The 24,123-nt window shown below is 42.2% G+C and overlaps 1 protein-coding gene across 1 annotated transcript in view; it reads left to right on the top strand.

Moving 5' to 3' along the window:
• Positions 1-12,130, top strand: part of baiap3 (BAI1 associated protein 3) — a 37,257-nt gene extending 25,127 nt beyond the window's left edge. The window contains exons 14-34 of the mRNA XM_034593661.1: positions 5-108; positions 211-328; positions 501-625; positions 1,632-1,722; positions 2,069-2,125; positions 2,302-2,399; positions 2,511-2,562; positions 2,658-2,809; positions 2,961-3,084; positions 3,703-3,843; positions 4,035-4,130; positions 4,369-4,584; positions 4,975-5,043; positions 5,146-5,225; positions 6,481-6,589; positions 7,044-7,115; positions 7,218-7,301; positions 8,111-8,231; positions 8,316-8,439; positions 8,803-9,008; positions 9,206-12,130. Of these exons, the coding sequence (XP_034449552.1) occupies positions 5-108; positions 211-328; positions 501-625; positions 1,632-1,722; positions 2,069-2,125; positions 2,302-2,399; positions 2,511-2,562; positions 2,658-2,809; positions 2,961-3,084; positions 3,703-3,843; positions 4,035-4,130; positions 4,369-4,584; positions 4,975-5,043; positions 5,146-5,225; positions 6,481-6,589; positions 7,044-7,115; positions 7,218-7,301; positions 8,111-8,231; positions 8,316-8,439; positions 8,803-9,008; positions 9,206-9,309 (2,343 nt within the window). The 3' untranslated portion in view covers positions 9,310-12,130. The remainder of the gene's footprint in view (positions 1-4; positions 109-210; positions 329-500; positions 626-1,631; positions 1,723-2,068; positions 2,126-2,301; positions 2,400-2,510; positions 2,563-2,657; positions 2,810-2,960; positions 3,085-3,702; positions 3,844-4,034; positions 4,131-4,368; positions 4,585-4,974; positions 5,044-5,145; positions 5,226-6,480; positions 6,590-7,043; positions 7,116-7,217; positions 7,302-8,110; positions 8,232-8,315; positions 8,440-8,802; positions 9,009-9,205) is intronic.
• Positions 12,131-24,123: the final 11,993 nt, after the last annotated feature.

Raw genomic sequence — 24,123 nt, 5'->3', positions numbered from 1 at the left:
CCAGAAGGAGCCGTACAACTGGAACGGACAGGTTGGTCCTCCAGGATGGACGGTGCTCACTCACCATGCTGTGCAGACTGATCTGTCACCTCTCCAACAGGCCATTATGTGAGTGTTAATGGAGGAATAAAATTGATCAAATCAGATATGTTACCCTCAGCATCAAGCAAAAGGTAAATACTTTGTTTTGTTTTGTTTTTTTTAACACAGTCGCTGGCAGTGCTACAGCAGCCACCACCGGACCCAGAGGGTGTGCTACTCCCTGCTGCTGCGCCTCCTGAGGACCATCGATGCAGATTGGGACCCTCCTGCTGTGAGGGGAGACCTGGTATGTTTGTCTGCCATTGGCCTCACAGTAGGAACACACCTTTCATCATGTGGAAACAGTCACCTCATTAGCTCAGCTCGTCACTGACATTCATCAAGGTTTTTGGTTTGGCCAAAAATGCCTCGCAGCCAGTGTACTTGAAGCTATAACTGAGGGCCCTTCCTGTGTCCAGGAGAGGCAGCTGTCAGACAGCTTCAGGCTGTACACAGAGCACTGCCTGTGCCTGATGAAGAACATGCGTCAGGTTTTCCCCTGCACCAGTGCTGCTGCCATTACACGCTACGAGCTCATGCTGAGGTAAAGTCACACTGCCATCACATCACGCACCCGCCCTTGTTGCCATATTAGGACACGCTCAACCTCTCACACCAACAAACACTGAGAAAATACAGCCAGTTAGTCACACTGTGTGGTGGAAGCACTGTTGCTACTTACTCGAGCAGCAATGCTGAAAAATGTCTCATATCAAAGGAGATGTTAAAGATTTGTTCCTGGCTTAACGCTATACATATTTTGGTCATGAGAAGCTATGTATATATTTTTACTTTATTCTCTAAATCATATAATGCTTCCATTCCACCAATAAAATGTACGTGTGAGACTTTTAGATCAGGGAAAATCACAAAAATCATATGCATTCATCCTCTGGGGAACATGAAATCCTGGAAATCCATACAGTCATTTTCAAGACACATTGTCATGTACAATGTGAGGACCAAGGGAAAATGTATAAACAATCCATGGGAGACCATGGATAGTCTGTGCAAAATTTGATTTTGAGATACCCTACTCTGGATCAACTGAAATCACCATCTTTTGTCCTCACCTTCTAGTTTCCATCAAACAAAAAAAATTGACGTTTGAGCAGAAAATTCACCAAATTAATGATGCATTGAAGATACACAAATGCCAGCCAGTAACATCAGCTAATTACTGAAGACACATGCTGCTGGAGAAATCAAGCTCTGCCCAGTGATCGATACCTCGAAGAAGATCGTCTCGACCTCTCAGAAACACACCTACATTCTTGCATGCCTCACTTTGTGGGGACCCTAGCCATAATAGGAGTTGTGGGGGTCCCCATGAAAAAGTCTGAGCCCACAAGTATATTGTAGCTCACAGCATTCAGACATACTTTATATAGTAAATACAATAATTAAAGTTGAAATACCTTTGCAATATTCTAGCTATTTTTGTCCTTATTCAATTCTAAAAAATAATATGTTGGTGTATGACATGAAAGCAGCATCAACATGACCTTGGTTATTGGCTTGTAATGCTCCTTCCTGTCTGTGTATGCCAGGGGGATTGGCTACATGCAAAACATGCGGGCGTTTAAGACCGTGTGTCCTCTTCGAAATGAACTGCATCTGGACATCACTACCGCTGTAAAGGTAACAATGGAATATGCAATTTTAAAAAACATTATATTTGACATTAGATTTTACAATTAACATATTCAACCCGCCATGTGGAGATGTGCTGCACTATAAATAAATGTCCTATCGCAGATGGTTCTTATTGCAGCATTTTATGAAAGTAAGGGTGACACGATGCGTATCTCTACCAAGTGCAATAATGTACTATATTGCTGTTGCTGTTGTGTTTGTGATAAAGCAGGAAAACTAGATGCTTGTTATGCTGCTGTTATATGTGTTCAACAAATTCATAGGCTTTGATTATACAAACATACTTAATTAATCCTTCTAATCTTCTTAATTTGTGTAATTATTTCAACAGAAAGGAGCCACTGAGTGGTACGAGAGCTTAATTGCCCGTTATAAACCAGAGGATGGGGTAAGTTTAAACTGATTAATGTTAAAGGGATAGTTCACCCAAAAATGAAAATTCACTCATCTACTCACGTTGCAGCCAAAAATCATATATATGTATATGTTTTTTTATTTGTAGTGACTGTGCCTTTGAACTGAATTGATATACAGGATGCTGATTGTATAATTGTTTTAATGTAGACCCTGGAAGAGCAGCTGAAGAAGCTGGTTCAGGTGGTGGATGCTGTGGTTGCAGACATACAGAGGGCCCAGAAGATCTACAACAAACTCTTCTACAGGTGAATAACAATACTGTAAATTCAATAAAACTTATTCTGCTCCCTGCCATAGAAACATGATTTGCATTGTTGGACTATGGCCATTTCAACTTTAGTTTTTTATTCTCACAGTGCTGTGAAAGTAGATTTCTTCAGCATATCATACAGACAGCTGGAGAAGCAGGTATGTGAAAAGTCAAAAATATATTCCACCACACTGTATTTTTTGTTACTTTGACACATCATACTCGAACACAGTTAAATTCTTTCGACCTTCAGGTAGCTGATGACGTAAATGTAGCAATGGAGCGAGTGTGTGGGACCCTGGAGCAGGAGAGCTCCAAGCTGACTCAAACAATGGGAGAGACCATCTTTGAGCTCTTCATGTCCTTGAAAATCCTCAAAGGCTTTCGGGAGTTTCTTCCACTCAAGTGAGTTATCAGTTTCAACTAATGACTGTTCACATAGCAGCTTAAAAGGCTCTGTCTGTTGGTCATTTGTTTGAAATGTCAGCAGGAAGTTGAAAACTCAGCCTTGGATTTTTCACAACAAATAAAAAAGGTATGTGTTCTTCTCTGACAGGGACGCTAAAATGTTGGCCTTGACGGTCTTCCATAACTGGTTCAAGTCCTCGATTCATAAGTGGCTGCAGATCATTCACGACAGATCTTGCGACAGGATCCGTAAAGCAGTGGAAACAGACCAAGTAAGAGACACCTGCACTTGAAATGATGCAAATGAAAATTAGAATGGCGTTCAGTAAATCGCATACCTGAGAAATAAGATCTCTTAACTCACAATGTTAAAGAAAGAGATAAAAATTCCTCGATCTTTCCCCTGATCCAGATCCATACTAAAATGCTATGGGTTCTTCCCTGACCCATACTGCATCATTCCACCTAGTTTTGTGGTGAAAAACATCTTCCTTGGTGGATGTAATAATTTAGATCTGATATTGTGTTTGTTTTAAATTGTTTTTAGTATCCAGGTATAGGTTTTTATTTCATACAAGATGGATAAAACTGTTGATGTAGATGTGCTTAAACCTACTAAAACTACAATATATGAATACAGCTTAGGACTGTTAATACACTAGTCATGGATACTTCATCAGAGGAGCTGACAAATTAATGAATAAACTTAAAAATGTCTTTATAGCGGCTTTAAATTACAAAATAATCCGCTTATAATTGTTTTTGTTAACCTTATACATGCTAAATGGGGCATTGAAGTACCACAGAATCTTAAAAAAGCAAATGTTTCACATACAAAAACAATGTTGCCCATTTCATTCATGCACATGTTCCATGTGTTTTGCGAACAGCTGGAACCCGTGCAGGAGGCCAAACACAGCTCCTCCGCCGTGGAAGTGGCGACGTGCTTCAGCCAGGTGCGAGAGATCTGGCTCCAGCTGGCCTGGCCAGACTCTGCAGGCGCCTTCATCTTTGTCACTCGTTTGACAGACGTGAGTGCCACTTCCAGTGTTGACACACACCTGACTCACATCCTGCATACACACAAACACGACTCAGAAAAGACACAACACGTATAATCAGGATTAATGAAAAGATTTTAACGGAATTAGACCTAAAATAGAAGGGGAAAAAAAGTAGGTGTTTCCCTGTAGTAACAAGACTGTGATTTTATCCGCCACAGAATTTCTGCAGTGAGGCCGTGTGCTACTCAGAGATGATAACACGCAAGATTGAGAGGAACCAGCTGGGCCGAGACAACAAGAGCTTCACAGTGCAGGTAATGCCTGTAGACACTACTGGGGGAGGGAGCACGATGACGTGGGAAGTAAATGTCAGCGAGAGTTCTCCCTGGCAACGCAAAGGGCTAAACTGGGGAACAGATTTGTTTACGATCCAATCATTCACATTCGCACCCCATCCCTCCACTTCTCTGTAGCCCTGCTTCTTTTCCTTCTTTTGTTTCTCCACCTCTACCCTCTGTCTCTCCTCTTCGGCTCCTCCTCGCTTTCCACTAGCTCTGCATCGCCCTGAACAACACAGAGCATGTGCGCGTGTTCCTGGGTCGCCTGCCCCAAGACCTGGACTGGCAAGGTGTGGAGCGGGCCATGGAGGAGTCCTGTGGGGCAGAGGGGAAGGATCAGGTTTACAAGGCCCTCAACGGGCAGCTATTCAACATGGACCTGGACCTGCAGAGAGAGGCCAAGCGTCTCATCACGCTGCTCACTGACAAGGTAAACACTTACTGTTTAGCCACACTTGAACATGTGAGACCTGCAGCAATTTGACACAATTTCTATGCCTTATACCTTGATGGTGTGAGGTTTCCACAAGCAGTGACTTCAAGAGATGTATAAAAGGTGTTATAAATTAGAGTAAAAATATATATACAGTACATCTTTGGATACATGGGTGTTTTATATATTTGATCCTACTATAAATGTGAAAACAGAAGTATTTCACACTGCATTAAAAAAAAATTCCAAATGCAAAATGACAATAATGGGTTTCAGTTAAATTAGTCCTTTTTATGATCCATTGCTGCATGTTGGGATACCATATGCGCACAACGGTGTATACACATACACCAGCGTGCACATGTGTGAGAGATTATTTCTGTGCAGATGCTCCCCGAGCTGCGTAGATACATCCAGCACATCAGCCTGTCTCCTGACTCCATCAACAACGACGATGTAAGGCCTCTGGCAGTGTTTATTTTTTCTGCACCCTTCCTTCTTGTCACAGCGATCTTTCCTGCAGTACATGTAATATGTGTTGATGTGATGTTCTCCCAGGCTGTGTCACCTCTCATGAAGTACTTACAAGACACGATGAGCATCCTCACTGAAAACTTTGTAAAGGAGAACCTGACGAGGTAGTTCTTCTTTTCTCCTCCCTGTAAAAATATCTTCATTTATTTTTGTACACGTCAGTTAACACAACTGTTCTTGGTTATAGTTGGGACACATGCTGTCTAATTGCTCATTTCCATCTGTTGAAGCAAATTACAAAAGCATCCAGCACCAAATCATTAAATCATAAATGAAACAAAAGAAAACACAGCAGTTGTTGCACATTACATATTGCATCAAACTGTTAAAACTAGTGTGTAGATTTTCTGACTTTGGCCAACTTTTTCCTTAAAGATGTCAATGATTTGATCTTACACACACACACACACATGTATATACTGAGCCAGTTAATCTGAGGCCCACAGGCAGTCTATTCCAAAGACTGGGGGCATTGATGGCAAAGGCCTGAGATGCTGAGGTGGCAGGCCACAAAAAGCTTTAAAATAGTAAAATCTTTAAGTCACTCCAGCTCCTTGACAAATATATCCTTAAACTACATAATGCCTCTCATTAGCTGTGTCCTACTTCAGGCCCATAAAGGAGGAGGTCTTCATGGGTCTCCGACCGCAAAGGCTGAACCGAAATGTTCCACGACGAAATCTTTCTGTGATCGGGGTCACCAACTACCGCCCTTATTGCTGTTGCCTAGCAACAGTGCCGAAGTTGGACACAATGTGAAAGCTTAAATGCCCCTTTTTTTTTTTTTTACGTGTACCGTTAACTGTTTGGTTCAGTTGAAGCGAGATACTCAAGTCTTGGACGTGCCTCCGCTTGCCGGCACCATTATCTCTTTGAAAGATGGTTTGTCACCGAAACACAATGAATCCTGGGGTACGTTGGGCCAGGAAGGATCCACCTGTCGGACCCTTTGTTTCTCTGGAATAGAAGGACGCATTAGTCAGCCGCATTTAAAAGAGCCTTCGTAGTGGGACAGCCTATTTGCGCCACTGTGAGGCATGTGGTCTTCAAATGCAGCCTTCGAAGGATTAAGCCCCTGAACCGAGACACAGCTATGGTCTCCTCTTCTCTACATAAGATTTTTTATACATTTAAAAGTATCGGTTGAAAGCTGTGACAGCTCAACAAATGACATTCTGCAATTGTGTAGGCATGTGTGAGCTTTGCAACATTGATAACACCCTTTGAACATGTTTTGTGCTACAAGTTATTATTATTAAGCTATTATCAAGGCTGAGTGAGGGGGTGCAGGGTTGTAATTGGATGCGCTGGTAAACACAAACTTGTGGGTGTCTCGTCATTGTTTCTGCCGCCTCGCAGAGCTCTCCAAAGCATGTGGGAGCTGCTCCTGCGAATGATCCTGGACGCGGTGACAGAAAACAGAGGCGTGCAGGTGGAGTTTTACAACCGCTTCCAGTACACAGTGGAGGTCAGTGCTCAGTGAAATATTTTTTTCATCTTAAATTACTCTTTCGTGACTGTTCTCAGCTTCTCTCCCACTGCGCAGCAGCTAAGAAGAGTAGACATGTGTCACCCCTGTAATGATTATCATCACCACTGTTATCATCATCATCCTTTAATTAGCTCAGTATGTCGTGCATCATTAGCATAAATTAGATGTTTGGAAAGTCACCAGGTAGTAGTTCTGTGCTGAGCAGAGTTCCCACATGAATGACAATGGAGAAGCTGCTGTGTATTTGGATGTGATTTGCATCAGAAGCAAGCGTTACAGGAGTGGGCTGCGTTTGGAGTTTGGTATTTTCCTCCTGTCAGAGGCACCATGCTGTTTGTGTTAACAACATGTCTATGCTGAGATGTCAGAAATTAAAGGCTCGAATGTGCTGCTACAAGCTTGCAATTTACTTTTTTTGCATTTTGTTTAGGCCGCGTTGCAATTCTTCCACGCTAAGGGAGAGGGTCTTTCCCTGGAAGACATGAAGAGTGGAGACTACAAGGTAGGACTTCTTGTCGTGTATCAGCCCAGGTCTGATTTATGTGCCTCCACCTCCCATGTCATTTATCTCTTTCCCTTTCTGACCGTCCTCATGTCACTTCAGGTCCTGGACGAGGAGCTCAGGCTGAATAAATGTTCCTCCTTCGAGCTGATTGAACAGTACTATCTGGAGAAGATTTCCCACCAAGTGCGTTTGAACATACCTGGTGACAGTCTCATTTTAGCCCTAGAGTGGACAGAGAAGTATCGATTGGACAGCACAACACTTTGTCTTCTGTTATTTTGCCTCTGAGTGTAAAATTCCCTTCTACCAGGCTCTTTAAAGAGATGATGCTGTCAAGTGATTTAACATCACAGTATCTACAGGGTCTTAAGAATCCTCAGATGTCTTAAATACGTTAAGATATTACATACTTAATATGTTTATGTAGGTCTTAATTATGTTAGTGTTCATTTAAGGGCTACTTCTCTATGCTTTAAAATTTGTTTTGTTTAATAATTAAAAAAAACTACAAACAAGAGCAGAACTGATAACTGACAATGTATATACACCCCTGTCAGAATTTATCACAGTACACTTGCCTTTGTAGCTTTTCGAGATAAGGTGGCTTTTTAAGGGTTATTTTCTGCCAGGCTACTTCACCTTATCTTTAATTATGGGTAAGTGTTATTCATGAACTCTGACATTCCTTCTTATCTGTCGTACTTGACATAGGTCTTAAATTGCATTCACTTTACCCACATAGCAACATTGTTTTGGCCCAGATGTGGCCCACACTTCCACACTGCCATCCGGTCCATTTTGTCTGGGCCACAAGAAGGCCAGAAGTGCAGCATCATTGCCTGAAGTACTTTAATGTGCATGTAGAGTTGCTGAATACAAAGGAGTGATTACAATGATACCTTCATGATTTGATTAGTCTTCTGGTAAGAAATGTTTAAATTGTATATTCTTTTATATGTTGCAAGTATTATAACATGTACTCAATGTTGCAGAAAACACTCAAACACACTCGTTTCGGTCGAATCAGTGTCAAGTGCTACTATGATGCTCCAGAGCAGAGACTGACGGTGGAGATTCTGCATGCTGCCGATATCATAGCACTGGACGCCAATGGTAAAACAAAACAAAACGTCTGACTCAAATACAGGTTGGTGTTTTGAAGTTGGGTTTTCACTCTAGTGTTCTGGTCGTCACTAGGTCTGAGCGACCCATTCGTCATAGTGGAGCTCTGTCCCCACCACCTCTTCCCTATGGCCAAGAGTCAACGCACGCAAGTGAAGCTCAAGACCCTGCACCCAGTGTTTGATGAACTCTTTTACTTGTGAGTAATGTTTATCTATTAAATTATTTCCGCCAAGGAGGTTATGTTTTCGTCAGTGATTATTACTTCTCAAAAACTACCAGATGGTACCAAAAAACTTGGGGGAAGGGTGCGATATGGGTCGAGGAAGAATCCTTAAACATTTTGATGCGGATCCGGATCAGGGGCTGATACAGGAATTTACATATTTCGCTTCTTTTTGTTTAAAGAATAATTCATGGATCTTGACAAAAATCAGGCATGTTTAGGGGATGTATAACAGTGTATTAACTTTGGGCCAGACCCAAGAGTTTTTTTAAGGGGACTGGCGAAGGTATGTTCCACATCTATGAACCTGATTGATTTGGTTCCTGTCTCTTCCAGCCACGTCAGTCCTGAGCAGTACAGACACAGGTTTGCCTGTTTGACCTTCACTGTGATGGACTATGACTGGCTCTCCACCAACGACTTCGCCGGCGAAGCTATGGCTCCTCTCAGCGACTTCTGCTGGCCAGGGAGACCGAACGCCTCACCTGCCGGCAAGAGTGTCCAGCCGGTCATTTTGCACCTGTCTCGCAGTAAACCCAGTGGTACATATAGCTCCAGGCCATATCAGAATGTTGTCTTTCTTTCTTTTACACAAACATAATATTGGCTTCTTTGGAGACCAGAGGGTGTAGGTCAGGGTTTCCAATTACTTCTCCTATACAACATGAAAAGCCATTTAATCTAGTGGTATTTGTGTCAGGTGTAAGAACTACTCTCATCTGTTTGCTCTCCCCTCCAGAGAAGCCAATCATGAGGATGCTGGAAGCGCGCATCGGAGACAGGGAGGCTCAGGAGTTTGTCCGCAGGCTGAAGGAGATTGAGAAGTCGATGGAGGAGGAGTAGAAGCCGTCAGCGCTGCCTGCATCGGTGTTTTCTGACCTCGTCTTGCAACCTGTGCTTTTGTACTGGTACGATGTTTACAATATTTGATTTTTATTCTCCAATGTTATTGTTTGTTCAGTAATTATACCAAAATGAGAAGAGAAAAAATGGAAAACAGGGATGTTTTCTTACTGGGAAAATGAACATCCTGTCACTGTGCAACCCTATGCTGTCTCATTTCAGCTATATTTTAGAATTGAATGGATAGTTGATCCTAAATGTTACTAGTCTTTATTTTTTGTAATGAAGTAATGTTATCTTTGTTGTATAATCTTTGATATGATAGATTTAACATTTCAGAACTATTTTGTGGAAGTAGCTTACATATCCAATAGTATCCAGTCAGAGTTTAAATCTATACCTCACCAGTTGCAGGGGAGTTTAACAGGTGTCGAGACTTTTCACCATTCTTCACAAACACTGTGGGGATAAAATGCATAAAAAGCTTATTTAGGATGTGAAAGAAATCCTGTAGTACCTATTGTCGGTGAAGGGAATCATTGAGGAACAACAAGTAGCTTTGGGGGGGATTCACTTTATTCTGAGGGTTGGTGTTTTCGGGCCGGTGTGATGGCAGCAGGGAGGCTGAAGGGGCTGCGTGGCACACACACGCCACAGCTCTGGTTCATTCCACTTTTCAAAAAGCTTATGATGGGTCAGTGAAGAGGCCAAAGACAGTGCTACAGTAGTGGTGGGAAGATTGTTTCTTCTGACACCAGTGAGTCAACAATGTTTATGATGCTAATTGCAGCGAGTGAGCTTATGTAGCGTTCAGACAGTTCTGGAAACAGCCATCAAGTTTGTGTGTCAGTGTGGGAATAATTACAAGACCTGGCTCCCACAGCAGCTCTCATTGCCCGGCTCTCTCCAGTCCTCTGAAGCTGTGTGTCGCAGACTGAAAGGTTACGACTTTCATGTTACTGCAGAAAAACACAACCTCTAATCGAACTTTCACCTTGTGATGAACATTGAGAAACAAAACTACTCAAAAAAATCTCAGATTTATCGTAATATTAGAGATTTGATTCTCATAGTAGCGGTGACCTATCAAGCTAATATTATCTAAAAATTGTAGCTAGTCTAAAGGGTTTGTTTCCTGGGGAGAATTTTAATTAAACCAAGAGAAGGCTTAAATCTAGAATAGTTAATTGTGTTTTTAAAAACCGGACTTTTTGAAGTATCTGGAATTTTAACTAAACAAAACCGTGGACAAACAAGGCTAAAAACTGTTTCTTCCTTGGTTGTATAGTATGAACTCACGATGACAAGACAGCAAGTCGTGTTTTGTGAACTTCACAGTGATCCGTTGAAGAAGAAAGTCGTGAAGCCTCAACTTGGCATTAGTAGACTGAATTAAATGCAGGAAAATTCGAAGCTATATCTATGAAACCCATCAGTCTGGTTTAAAATGCCACCTAAGTCTTAACTTTAGGTTTAAGTCCTGTCTAGGAAACTGGCCCTTACTGTTGAAAATGTAGCTTCAAGTTTACAATGTGTAAACACGCCGCCTGCTAGCATTCACAAAAAAAAGAATAATGCACATTCTGGCCTTTGGGGGAGCCGTTAATGAAAGAAGCTAGTTTTATTATGGAGAGACACCTTACGGACAAAACAACAGGATCACAAAAGTAGTAATATGTAGAGTAGAGAAGAAACACTGTAGCAAGTAGTGAGAACTTAGCACCAAAATCTTAACACCGACAGCATTTTGATAGCGATGTATCTTTACAGTAGCTGCTTGTGTCGTGCTTTGTCGTTACCCTGTGGAGCTGCGAGTTAAAAGCACGCAAAAAAAACAAAACAAACATATCTATGCCTGGAGAGTGTGCTGCGTTACAGGGATCGTTCAGGTGTTCAAGAAATATGTCTTTAGCAAACAGAAGCGAGGAATCCTTTAAGACCATCATTCCCCTATATGTTTAATACCGTTTTTAAGATATTCTAGACAAAATATGTTAGTATTCCTGAGAAATCCCTCTCCACCTCATCCATATCAACATTACATCATATGACTTAAATATTATAAATGACACGATTATATTTCATGTTCATTACAGTGCAAATGTTTACAAAAACTATAATATGATCTTATGAAGCTGAAATTATATATTAAAAGATCAATTTTACATCACAATACAGAAGTAAATCTTTATCAATGTGTGGGGGTTGATATATAACGTGAAAAACTGTTTTGTTTTGTAAATTGTTTTGCTTCATGTAAGGAAAACACTGTCTCTCATACACACACAGCATATATATGTACAGCTGTCTGTGTTTATTCAAAGTATTAAAGATGTCCGTATGTTGTCCATAGACATTCAATCTGGTCAGTATTGGTTGAGTAGATTAATTTATTTTTGTGATTTTCCAATTTAACAAAGATATTTTAGTAGGAAAATGCTCAGCGCAGTATTTTCATAGTTTTCTTGTCCTAAAAAAACTGCATTTCATAAACTGGTCATAATGGAGAAAAAGAAAAGAGGTCAAAGGCCTCATTGACATCAGACTGTGAACAGAATATCAGTGCTGACATGGACATGTTTAGTTTGAGGTATATATAATATAGAAATATTGTTAATGAGTATATGGTTTGTGGTCTGCCAACCGGACTTGAAGGCAACAGGTTGGTGAAAAGTTATCTTCAGAGGCGAAACACCTTCGATATGTTATCGTAACAGTGAATTATTTGTCCTTGAATTGTAAATGCCTGTGTTGCTGTTTATTGGGTTATACCTTTGAGAGATGTCTATGACCTTGAATAAAGATTGTATGTAAATTTGAACTTGTTAGACTCCTTTCATTGACATGAGCAAACATCAGTACCAGAGGAACAATGAAATCTGCAGCTGGTGCTCAAACTCAGCAGGGGTGTGTGCGGTGTAAAGAAATGCCGCAGGTTGACACTGACTTGTTTGTCTACACTTTATCTTCCCCGCCATGCCCTCATCCTTCCGATCAATCTCCGTCCCTCCCTCTGTCCTCGACCTTTAATACCGCATGTTACCTATCCCCGGCAGTGGCTACCTGAAAATCAAACACGTTCTGTAAACACTGCCGCAACCCCGGAGAAAAAAACCTGCACACAAACACTGTGAAACAGGTCTGTTCGTTATGTCCGGTGTTAGATCAGAGGACTGGTCTTGACATAGTCCACATTTCCCCTGAGATCGTAGATTAGAGGAGGATTTCTCTTGCCTGGGTGGGGGGCATGGGGGTCTTTGAGAGGGTCTCATACTCGACTGAAAGCAAGTCAATACATTTCAAATTACAAGCCCACTTGTGACTGAAGGCCACCAAGTTGTGTGCTGGCTCAGGTGTGAAGAGGAACATGTCATCTAATGCAGACATGCCCTCCAGTCAGCGCCTGCACACGCTACATCCATCGGTGCACCTGACAGCTCACTGCCCTATGATGTCTCTGTGCAGCTGGGAGTTTATAACACTCAGTCGTTCACCCTCTATCCTGCGTCCTAAAATATGAAGCTGCATTCAGTGGCATAAAGATTTATATTTGAACTTCCTGTTTTAACCACTAGAGGTCCTCGTACCTTTACACATCCTTTTTTTTAAGTGCATGTTCTTTAGTCATGCTGGTATGTGGCCTGTGCATGTAGTCCCCAGACTGTCACTTACTCATGGCAGCACAGAGCCGGAAATCGAGACTCTGTCCCCAGATGTCCTCTTAAGACTCATGGTCTTCCTCTTTCATCAAAAGTGTGATTTTTAAAATTGTACAGGTTCTGCAGTCATCACATGGTCAGAGCACTTTGCATCGTGAGGTTGAGACCTAACTATATTAGATACCCAACAGTTCTCAATGAGTACTTTAAACAGGAAGAAGCCTCCAACAGAGCGAGAGTCGGGGTAGGTCGCCGTCTGCCTCGACCAGTTGGGGTGAGGGGAGAGAAATACGGGAGGGACAAAAAAGAAGGGGAGAGGGGAAAAGAAGAGAGAGAAAGAGACCACAACAGGTTGTGTGACTCTTTCCAAGCACTGTCATTCTGGTTGTTATAAATGACAACAACAGTGATGTGACAATGTTACTAATAATAACAGCACCAATAAAAACAACAGTAGTAATCATAAGAATGCTGAAAATGAATTATAGGACAATAAATAAATAATGCATCAATATCAAGTATATTTAATGGATTACAAAATATATATTGTACTGTATTTTAATCTGTATCAAAATGATCCAACATACTGTGACACAATGCTATAGTTATAAAAAGAGATGAGAGTTTGATTTACAGTGGTGGAAGATGTATTTAGATTCGTTACTCAACTAAAAGTAGTAATAGGCAAAAAAACATGACAAATAAAAGCTCTGCACTAAGTAGTAAGTATTAGTAACAAAATTAAGCATATTAGCTGTAGACAAAAAATAATTGCCCATGTTAATGTGTTTCCAAATATACAAAATACACATATAAATATCTACTATAATAAGAATTAGAAAGTCCTTCACAAGGCAGCAATTCAAACAATATGTCATAAAATCATCCGATTTAAAAGACAATTTAAAGAAATTTTTAATTCATGTTTTAAATATACCATTGATTATTGTATTAGTGATGTATCAATGTGTTATCGATGCAGTGGAGATGATATTTGGGATTTCAATAGGTTGATTATTCTCTAACAATCAATTCATATAAGTTAGTAATTATATAAGATATGACTTGTATCATTTATATTCATTAAAAAGTAATTAAAGACATAATACCAAAACAAAATACAATATTTAACTCTGAATTATTTTAAGAGTAGCGAAAATATACAGAAAATTGCATACGGTCAAAAAACTCAAGTATAGTACAAAGTACCTCAAATTTGAGTACATGAGTAAAATTAAAATGTATGGTGGAGTATTGAAAGAGGCTACTGTGAGGTTTCCTTATCAGGTTTTCTTTCAAGTCTCCGCAGCAGGGGAGAGTGGTGGGAGCCTTCAGCGGGTGTTGATCCCCAGGAATGTTGGCAGCGTCTCTGGACTGCTGCTGCTCCTCTGCTGGCTCGGGCAGATGCATTTAACAGCGCTGTGATCCCGCCGTGTCTTATCTCCCCTCAAACAACCCTAATCCTCCACACAGAAATGTTACACTGCAGAGCCCCCCCCCCCCCCCTCCCACTGCAGCAGCCTCCACGCAGATACTCCTTCTTTTTCTTTCCCCCCCCCCCCCCTCTGGCTCAGATTTTAGATTACACACCTGCAGATTCCCTGACGTGGCACTGTGAGGCTTTCCAGTGAGGACCTGACGCCACATGACACACATTCATCTTCCAAGAGGAGGCTCATTAATTCAACCCAACCACATCAATTCATCAAGCGCATGCATGTATGTACAGGCTTTGCTGTTGAGTTATTTTAAGTGTCTTCAGAGAACTTAAGGGGATGGAAAGAATGAGCATTTCTGCAGCACTCCGCAGAGACGTCCTCCCGTATGACTCAAAGTGAAATATGATTCAATCAAGACTTAGTCTGCTTCTGTCGAGGCCTGCATGTGTCCTGTTGGGCTGAAAGGAAGGTTCCTCACATGATAAGTAGATAAACACCTGTTGTCTGCAGGTGCATCCTTCGCTGTGGCGTTGGCATAATTAGGTGCCTCTGAAGTTGGGCCTCTCCCCTCCGTCAAATATGATGGGGCCAGGGTGAGGAGAGGCCGACACAGCAAGTCCTTTGTGATCTCAGGGGCCTCTGTTGGAGTGAGCAGAGATAATACCGGACAGCTTGCCCCTGAGGAATGCAAATGTGCTTGGGCCGAAGCCAGCGACTCCACTGAGCCTCTTAACAGAACCTATTAGAGAATCCCTTCAGCTTCACACGGAGCCGCGTCGACTGATCTCAGCGCAGTTAAGCAAGCGACTAAGTGAACGGTCCGATCCCGGTGTCCGCTGTCGCAGGACCCACAGACTTCCACGCATGATCTGATTAGTCCACAAAGGGCGAAGGTCTGTCACACTGTATAATCAGTACGTGCTTCAGGGCTTTGTCGCAGACGTTTTGAACTCCCGCAGACCTCGCACAGACTTTACCCACAATTCATAGTATGGTAAGACTATTAAAAAGAATGACAGGGGAAACCCAGACCCCTGTTAAAAAGATTTGGCAAGAGTTAAGACGTACGTGTGCTGAGCTCAGTAGCAATCATTGCATGAACGTCTTCCAATAATAACAATTTCCAAATGTTTTCATATGATTCAAGCCAACAACAACACCATATATCTTGTTTAAATAACCAAAAAAAATGTCTCTAATATGATCCTGAAAAAGGCCTTTTCTCTGGTCCCCACACAGGTTTGTCCTGTTCGTCGGTTTAGTGTTTTTGAGCTCCTGTACTCACATGCATTTCATTGCACTTGAAGGTGGTGCAAGTTCAAGAGAGGGTTCAGAGTTTAGAGCAAAGAGAGATGAAAGTGTGAAAACCAGTGGATGCTTGACAAAGCCAATCCACCTTTTTCCCGACTTCGTAAGGTTCCCCTTGATTCAAAGCGCATTTTGTTTATTAGCAGTTTAAGCAGAAGAAACTGTACTCACGCTCGCATCTCTGTCAGGCTCGCTGTGAAACGAGGCTTTTAGCACAAACTAAATGGACTAAAATCAGAGATGACTAAACAGTCGGGGGGGTTTAAAAAGTTGGGAGAACAGCTCAACGTCACTTCAGTTAGCTACAGCGACATTGTCAATCGCCTTGCATTTTCTGGAGGAGCTTATGTTGCGAAGAGTAGCAAAATGACAAAAGCACTGAAGCATACATTTGCTTGGATCATGATAAAATAGGTAAAATACTATAAAGACTGCAACTTTATATTTTTAATGGCAGCAGCAGAGCCCTGCAAGAGCGTCAGTCAAGCTAAAGATGCTGCGTGGGTAATACTGAGCCTATGGGGAGTGACATCCATCATGGCACTCCCCATAGGCTGGAATTGAAACGTGTGGATACGAAGGGTTTGAGCCATTTTTAGCAATAAAATGCAGTTCCTTAAATGCCCTGTAGATCCTGGCACCAAGAGAAATGACGATGGAAGCTGTGCAAACTAATGTTTTTATATAAACAGTGGCTTGAATGACTGCTTGTGTTTACACTGTACACATATCAGGTTTTGTAGGGTTGCTTGTTGCAGCACAATCCAGAGGGAATTGTCTTGTTTTTTGTAAACAACATATCATATAAAATGGCTCCTTGACACTGCAACAATTTTCTTTGTCAGGGAGAGTTTCTTGAAGTCACCCTTCACTCTCTCTCCCTGTTTACGCTGTAGTTAAAATGTCTACAGGGTCTCGACACAGTAACTGACTGTAATAACTATATATAGAGCTGTACAGAACAGTGATGTACAGATTATGTGCAGCTGAACATGAAAAAATGCCGAAGCAAATAAAGAGCAACAAGTGCTTCGTGGATTTATGATAACCCCAGAGGTTATCGCATGAACAGCATCTGATTTCCTTGCGATTTTTTATGTCCAACAACAGCCCAGGGGAGACTCTTTGATTCCCTCTTGAAGCGACTGATCATTTCATCAGCTCTCCATGACAACCGGGCATCCTTGTTTGTGAACTCGCTCTCTCTGGTTCTACAAAAACAGAGCATGAAAATAAGAGACAAGATGCACAAAGTGGAGGCCGGCCAACACCATAGTTTGATGTCGGAGGAGGAAGTTCGTTTTGGGACTTTAGATGAAACCAGAACTGTTTTTTCTTTGCTCCCAGAGGGCTCAATGAAGAAATCATTATTGTGGCGGGGCATGTCCACATGAATCCCTCTGTTTATCCTCCCAGTTGGGCAAAGCACACCAACTGTGGTTCCCTCGGTCTGTGCCATACACGCACATCTAGCCCTGGCTATTTCTGACTTATAGGCTTTCTTAGCTGTATGTGCTCACTCAGAGCTCGTCAACAAATCACAAAGAAGGAGATTCTGTAGTTCTGATGACGTAAGGGCTCCAACAATGGAATATTCAAACGTTGACAGTGATTACAGGAGGAGAAGTGGGCTTCAGGAGTCATTCATCAGCTTCCCTGCTAATCCTCTTTGTCTGTGGAAATGTTATTTCCTCTTGGCAGTTTAATGTGTGTAAAATGGGGGCTCACTGTGTCTAACTTGGCTGCTGATGTTAAAATGAACCTTGTCCATTACCTCAAAACACGGGGCCAAGAGAAGTCAGCTGCCACTTGGTGAGAGTCTACGTCCACCGGCCTCTGAGGCTGCAGACTTCCTCAAACAAACAGGAGGTTGTCACTTAAATTTAATGTGCAGCAAATAGAAGCCATGAAGCCGTAAAATATAATAGCTTTCCACCAAAGTTTGAGACTAGGAAAGAAGAAGTTGTCCAACTGAGAGTATTTTGATGGTTTTTTGAGGCTTGTATAGTTTGGACTCGAACCTCGGACTTGAACCTATAGTCTGCAGTGGTGGGATGTAATGATGTACATAACCCTTTTTACTGTACTTAAGTACATATTTCATGTATGTGTACTCTAGTAGATTTTTTTCTGGCTACTTTTACACATTTTACACTTCACATAACAGCAGACATCTGCACTTTCTACTCCCCTTAATTTTTACAATTCAGTTCACATTGTTTTATATATTTTCAAAAGTAAGCAATAACGAGAGGGGAATTGTCCATTAATAGACCCCGCTTCCTGCAGCTGCAGCACTCAGTGACTACATATACATGGACACCAATATTCTGACTATTCACCATTATTTGATTATGGTGTTCACAAGAGTTGCTAATAGAATATTCCATTCATATTCTTGTTTGCGTGTTACATAGCACAGTCGGATTATGAGTCATGTCATTACGTCCACTAGGCCATTATGTCTGAAGGTATTCTCCCAGTTTTAAAACCCCAACCTGAAATAGTTTAATGTATGATGCCATTTACCAATTTTGCTAAATCTACAACTCCTTTTGTATTGTTACATCTTGTTGACACCGGTCATGTGTTATCAAGCAGATGGTAGCTGATGTATGTGGATATCGCCAAATTCTGTGAAAACTCCAATAGGGCGTTAAGATGCAAATAAGACCTGCAGCATTCTTTATTTGGTCTGTATTATTCTTGTATTAAACAAAGTATACAGTTGGCACAGTTAATGATGTAGTTGACTGTTGCATTAGGGAATATGCTACACTCAACAATTACTTCTGCTTTTAATATTTTAAGAATATTCAAAAAGCAAGTAGAAAATGTAATGTGGTACTTCTGCTTTTGTTAATCTACATTTTTGTCTGACTTGTCTTACTTTATGTAAAATGTTTGAGTACTTCCTCCAACACTGTTAATAATCAGTCAAATCTGATGTTGTGTTCCTGTACTTTTAATGCGCACTGTTTGCTTTGGCACTGTGAGAGCAAACTGGCTGACTTAAAAAGAAAACTGCAGTTAGGGATCATGCCAGTGATCTGGCCTTGATAAAAAGTTTGAACAGAATCCTTTCCTCCGATGCTGCGTGTATTTTTCATCATTATTCATATGCAATGCTCTGTTTTACTTTTACTACCACTGCACAAGCAAAACCCTCTCTGTTGTTGTTGACTGCTGTGATGGATGAGGTAAAACTTTTCTCCCTCCCTGAAAGAAAAGAACAAACTCTAATTGCACCCGCGGTGTGAAGGTCCGACAGTCGTAAAAGGTGAAGTTTGGTGCAGAGGGAGAAGACTTGTTCTCACATCAGCATTGCCTCAGTGATCGGGGTGACATTAAAGATGACATTTTGACCAGGGCTGTTTAGTCCCCCTTTTATTTATTCTGTGTCACCGCTGCCCTTTTCAAATTCGAGAAAATAACACAGGCAAAGTCTGAATCCTTCAGAGCAGCAGCCGTACCACCCAAAGTTGGCAGTAATTGAATCTGAAGGACCACCACCCTAGCATTTATCTTTGAATGATCCGGGTATTCTTCTCGCTCTGTGCCGCAGGGGCTAATATCCTCTGGTGTGAAGCCCCTTTTTTCTTATCCCCTGACTGATTGTGGTCGGAGTAATCTTCAGTTCATTTCCTACTACAGCTCTCCACAAGAGGGGCGTCCGAGGGTCAAGTGGTCAGTCGCAAAGCCAAAGTGATCACGGCTCTGCGTTTGAAGCCTTTGAAGGCCGCTAACCAACAAAGACGACTGTAGCCATGGCCACCGGTGGTGAACGAGCGAGAATGTGACTGGTTGCTGCCGATAAAAAACCTCCAGCGGTTCACTTCAAGGTCAACAAACTTTTTACACTTCCCAAATACTTTGTCGGACAAGAAACTCATTCTGTAGGAAAACCACCGCAGGAACCCCCTGGTTATGATTCAGACGGGACACGGGGGCCACTGAGGCCGACTTGGACACAATGTGCTTCCTCTCGTGCTCTTTCTATGTGCTGGTGCTGGCTGCAAATGTCTCATATCATGTGTGTGAGTGTTGTAAAGGGCCTTCTGGTTTTCAGTGCAAACTATTGAGTTTCTTTGGTGAATTTCCCTGTTCATGTGAAGGATCCCATGCATGCCCCCTTTCCTGTCTATACATTAACTGGATGGTTGAGTAAATATGAACTCAACCACCATTAAACACACTTCTTCTCTCCACTTCCTACTTCTTTTTCTATGTTGTCTTGTTCTTTGGCCACAGTTGCATCACATAGTTTGACTTTTTACCCATATCACACCCTTAATGTTTGTGTCATCTCAGTCACTGCTGTGTGTTCAAAACCTTCACTATTTATCTGCTTTATTGAACTGGATTGGAATTTGTAATCTCCGTTCTATGGACATTTTGTGATTTGTTGCTCCCAAAGTCTAGACCTAATTGGGAAATAAAACTTTTAGGTTTTCGGCGCCTACTGCCTGGAATATTTTACAGACGGCTTCACTTTCTTCACTTTAGCGAAACGGGACGTTTTTCAACATCCCTGATATCGCCAAGAAAAATTCATAAATCTTGATGAAAAAAAGGTGAGACATGTTTAGGGGACTGAGTTTGCCAAATTTGGTGCAGATCCAAATTAAAATCCAGAATTTGTTGTTGGATCTGTTGGATCTGTTGGATCTTGGCAGAGGCCCGAGTTTCACCTTGTCTCTGTTCTGTCTTGAAGGGAGTGACAGTTGAAACTAGTTTCTCAAACAAACATGTCAAGCAGACTTCCCCCACCGCTATGCAAAGTTTGCTTCCTTCCATCTTTCTGTTTATACTCTTGTTCACATATCTTCATGATGTCTACAGTAGTTAGTCTGTGATATGTATATATAGATCCATCAATTGTGCAGAGATGATTATGTACAGCTGAACATGCGAAATGCCCGAGCAGATAAAGAACAATAAGCGCTTTATAGACTTATGTGATAACCCAAGAAGTCATGACACGAACAGCATCTGATTCCAATCTTTGCGTCCAAAAACGGCCCAGAGGAGATCACTTGATTCCATATAGAACCATTGATCATTTCCTCAGCTCTCCAAGACATCCTTGTTTGTGAATTCACTCTCTTGCTCATATGAATGGCTGAGTCATCCCGGAGAGGATGGTTCTAGAATAACAGACCCAAGATGCATAAAGTGGAGGCCAGCCAACACCATAGTTTGATGTCTGTGGAGGAAGTTCATGTTGGGACTTAAATTAAACCAGAACTGTTTTCTTTCCTATCGGAGGGCTTTCCGAAGAAGTCCATTTTGGTGCAGGGCATGTTCACATGAATCCCTCTGTTTATCCTCCCAGTTCAGCAAAGCACGCCACCTGCGGTTCCCTTGGTTGATCCCTAACACAGCTCACACGAAGGATCCCATGCCCCCCTTTCATTCCATGCATTAATTGCATGGTTGGGTAAAGAATAGTGCAAAGGATGTGGTGGCAAAGTGGCAATCTGGAAGATTTCAGTCCTGGTTGATTTAGCGACACCTCTGGTTTCCAGTGGTAGCGGTAAATGTGGTTTAATAAACAAAAAGTTACAGAATTCATTTTAATAAATAAGTGGCAGGCATACATGATCTGATTTTATGCTGCTGTGTCTCCTCGCGTTCTTCTTTCCCACCGAGCCAGTTAAAGGGGGTCGTTCGGAGCCAGCTCCTGATCTCGAACCAGTTCTTTGTGTTTACGTCAGGGACCGGGAGCGGAATTATCGCTACCAGCAAGACCAATAAATCCAACCAAAACACTGTGACCATCATTTAAAAAAAGAACAGAGCTTGTGTCATCTGGTCTGCAAAGAAGATATTTTTAACTATAGATGCCAAAGCGAAGCAACAAACTGTCTCCTTGTTCTCGCTGTATTCCACCATTGTTGATGTTGTGCTTGTGTTGTTTGTGTTACTGGGAAATCGGAGAAGTAGAGTGACGTATACAGGGACGTAATGACAGTGGTCTCTCTAGCCTGGCAACTAGTTCTTAAAAGGTTCTCAAGTTGAACCTGCTCCTAATGGGCCCTCGCACCAGCCCTGCAGTAGCACCAGTTTCACCTAAGACGGGTTAGAAGCTGGAGGTGTGCAGACTGTCGCCTGCAGCTCTTTATCCAACAGCTCACTGTGGCTGCTCCTTTTTGTTCTATTACACAGCTGCAATGTTTCAAACTGAGCTGCTGATGAAAAACCTCAAAAATGACCTTTGAGCAGTCGCAATAGCGCTAAGTGCTGAATTCACAACCGACACATTGGAGTTTCCATAACTGCTTCAGTCCCAGATTGCCACTTTGAATATGAGTGAAATAAGCAGAGAAAACCTGACAAACCTTCGGAACAAATGCAAATGCGTAGAAAATAACTTGTTTTCATGTGAAGTGGATAAATGAGTGGAAGTTGCAAAAAGGTTACAATGCCGCCAAGTCTCCTGAGTCAAAGTTCAGTAGGTGGGAGTGCTCTCTGTCTTTGTACTACCCAGCCCTCACATCGAGGCTGTGGGAATGGACTGAAGGAATGCTCCCTGAAGGGAATAAAAGCGAGAAACATAAAACTAAAGAGAGCCTCTGTGGTCACAGGTCTGGTGGGTACAGTGTGTGAGTCCCAGGAGCAGCTTTTAATGTCGGCCTCTCTCTCTTGCCCCCAGACCCTCACATGAGACACATCGCTCCCCTGACAAAGCCTCTGTCCGGTCGAACACCACCATCAACCCCTGCAGCGGATTCAGTACATCAGGAGTGCACAGCATGCACTGGAAGTCTGTGTGTTTGTGTGTGTAAGTGTGTGTGTGGGCACTATAGAGTTGTGTTTTTTCAGGACAGGAGCAGCTGTTAAAATGTTATCCTAGCATTCTGTCGAAGCACACAGTGTTTCCCAATTGGCTCAGCTGTCCCATGTTTTGTTTCGCTGTTGCCCGTGGTCTTGACTTCAACTTTGTGAGTGTTTACACGTTTTTAAAGCGAGTCTGAACCGAGACCCTGCATACAACTCGTGTTATTTGGATGTAATCGCTATTAACAGATTTTCCATGTGAATATGTTAACACTGTAGGTGAGGGACAAGAGTTTGGGGCTGGAAACCTTCTGGTTTCCGTTTCTAGTTTGACCAATCACGTTTCAACAGCCTTTGGTTGTCCGCAGGTAAACGGTTCGTGTGGAGAGCAAAAGAGGAGGAAGTACATTAGCAAGATAGGTGTTATTAGCCAAAATGTGGTCTGGACCTAAAACACCTGAAAGAAGTATCACTGTTTGACGCGTGTTATAAAAGAAACCAGTCGGACTGTAAACAGTGTACGGCAAACGGAAGACAGAGTCTCGGATATATCTGCTGTCAACACCAGAAGCCCCAACATTTTGGGCGGGGCCACTACCAGACGATAGCCGATGGTCTCCGAGATTGATTTAGATGTAGCAAATGAATATATATTCCACCCCACATTGTACTATTGAATCTTTTTCTTGTTGATTTTACATTGTAACTCAAACATTTCCTCCTTTTTTTCAAATATATATAAGATTCCACAAAAGCCAAAAGTAAATTGAGGACCATCTAAGTTCTTTATATTGTTCTGTTGTTTCCAGCACATTCCTTCAGCTCTGACATCTGAGTATAAATACACATCCTCAGCTAAACATATATGACCACTTAGCCACTTGTGTATAGTTGCTATTCAAAATGTAAACTCCATTTTAAGTACTGTGAATGTCTCCACAGTTGCCTTAAATGCTGTGTGGGTGTATCAAGAAGAACAAAGATGCCATTTCAGGGACAGACAAACAAATTGAAGGTGGCAGTTTTCTACAGAGCAGCCCTCGACATGCCTCTACACCGGGACAGGCTTTATCCAAAATCCCACATTCAGCCTCTATAGTCCGCCTCAAAGCCTGATGGATGTCGTCGTACATAGTCCCCGGGACCACCATGGCAGCTGCCAGCACTCATTGCCTGCTCTCATCCGCTCCCACACAGCGAGTAAACTCTGCGGCCATTGTGGCTTTGCGCTGCAGCGTGTATTTGCATCATGTGGACATCATGCGGTGAGCCTTTTCAAAAGAACCTGCCATCCTGTATTCCAGCCGAACAGTAGCTCAATGCCGGACCTGCCTCCCTTTGCAAAGGGTCCAGGAGCTAATGCCTGGTAATTCGAGGGTGCACTCAGTGTGGATGAAAGAAGGGGAATATTGTGAGGCGGCACGCCAGCTGCACCGAGGTGATGTCTCACTCTCCTGTCGCCTTGTACTTTGTTTGTTCTCACTGGTGAGCTTGATGAAGATGTTTCCCTGCAAAGCTGGTTCCACTGAACTGTTGACACAACACCACCTGCCCCGAATTCCATCTGCTGACAGGCCAACAAATTGGTTGCCTCTGTTCTGAGCAGAGACGGTACCCACAAAGGCATA

This window comes from Hippoglossus hippoglossus, chromosome 8 (assembly GCF_009819705.1).
Source record: "Hippoglossus hippoglossus isolate fHipHip1 chromosome 8, fHipHip1.pri, whole genome shotgun sequence".
NCBI classification, from domain to species: domain Eukaryota; kingdom Metazoa; phylum Chordata; class Actinopteri; order Pleuronectiformes; family Pleuronectidae; genus Hippoglossus; species Hippoglossus hippoglossus.
Note: the sequence above shows the minus strand (reverse complement) of the source record. Positions and strands in the feature narration are given on the sequence as shown.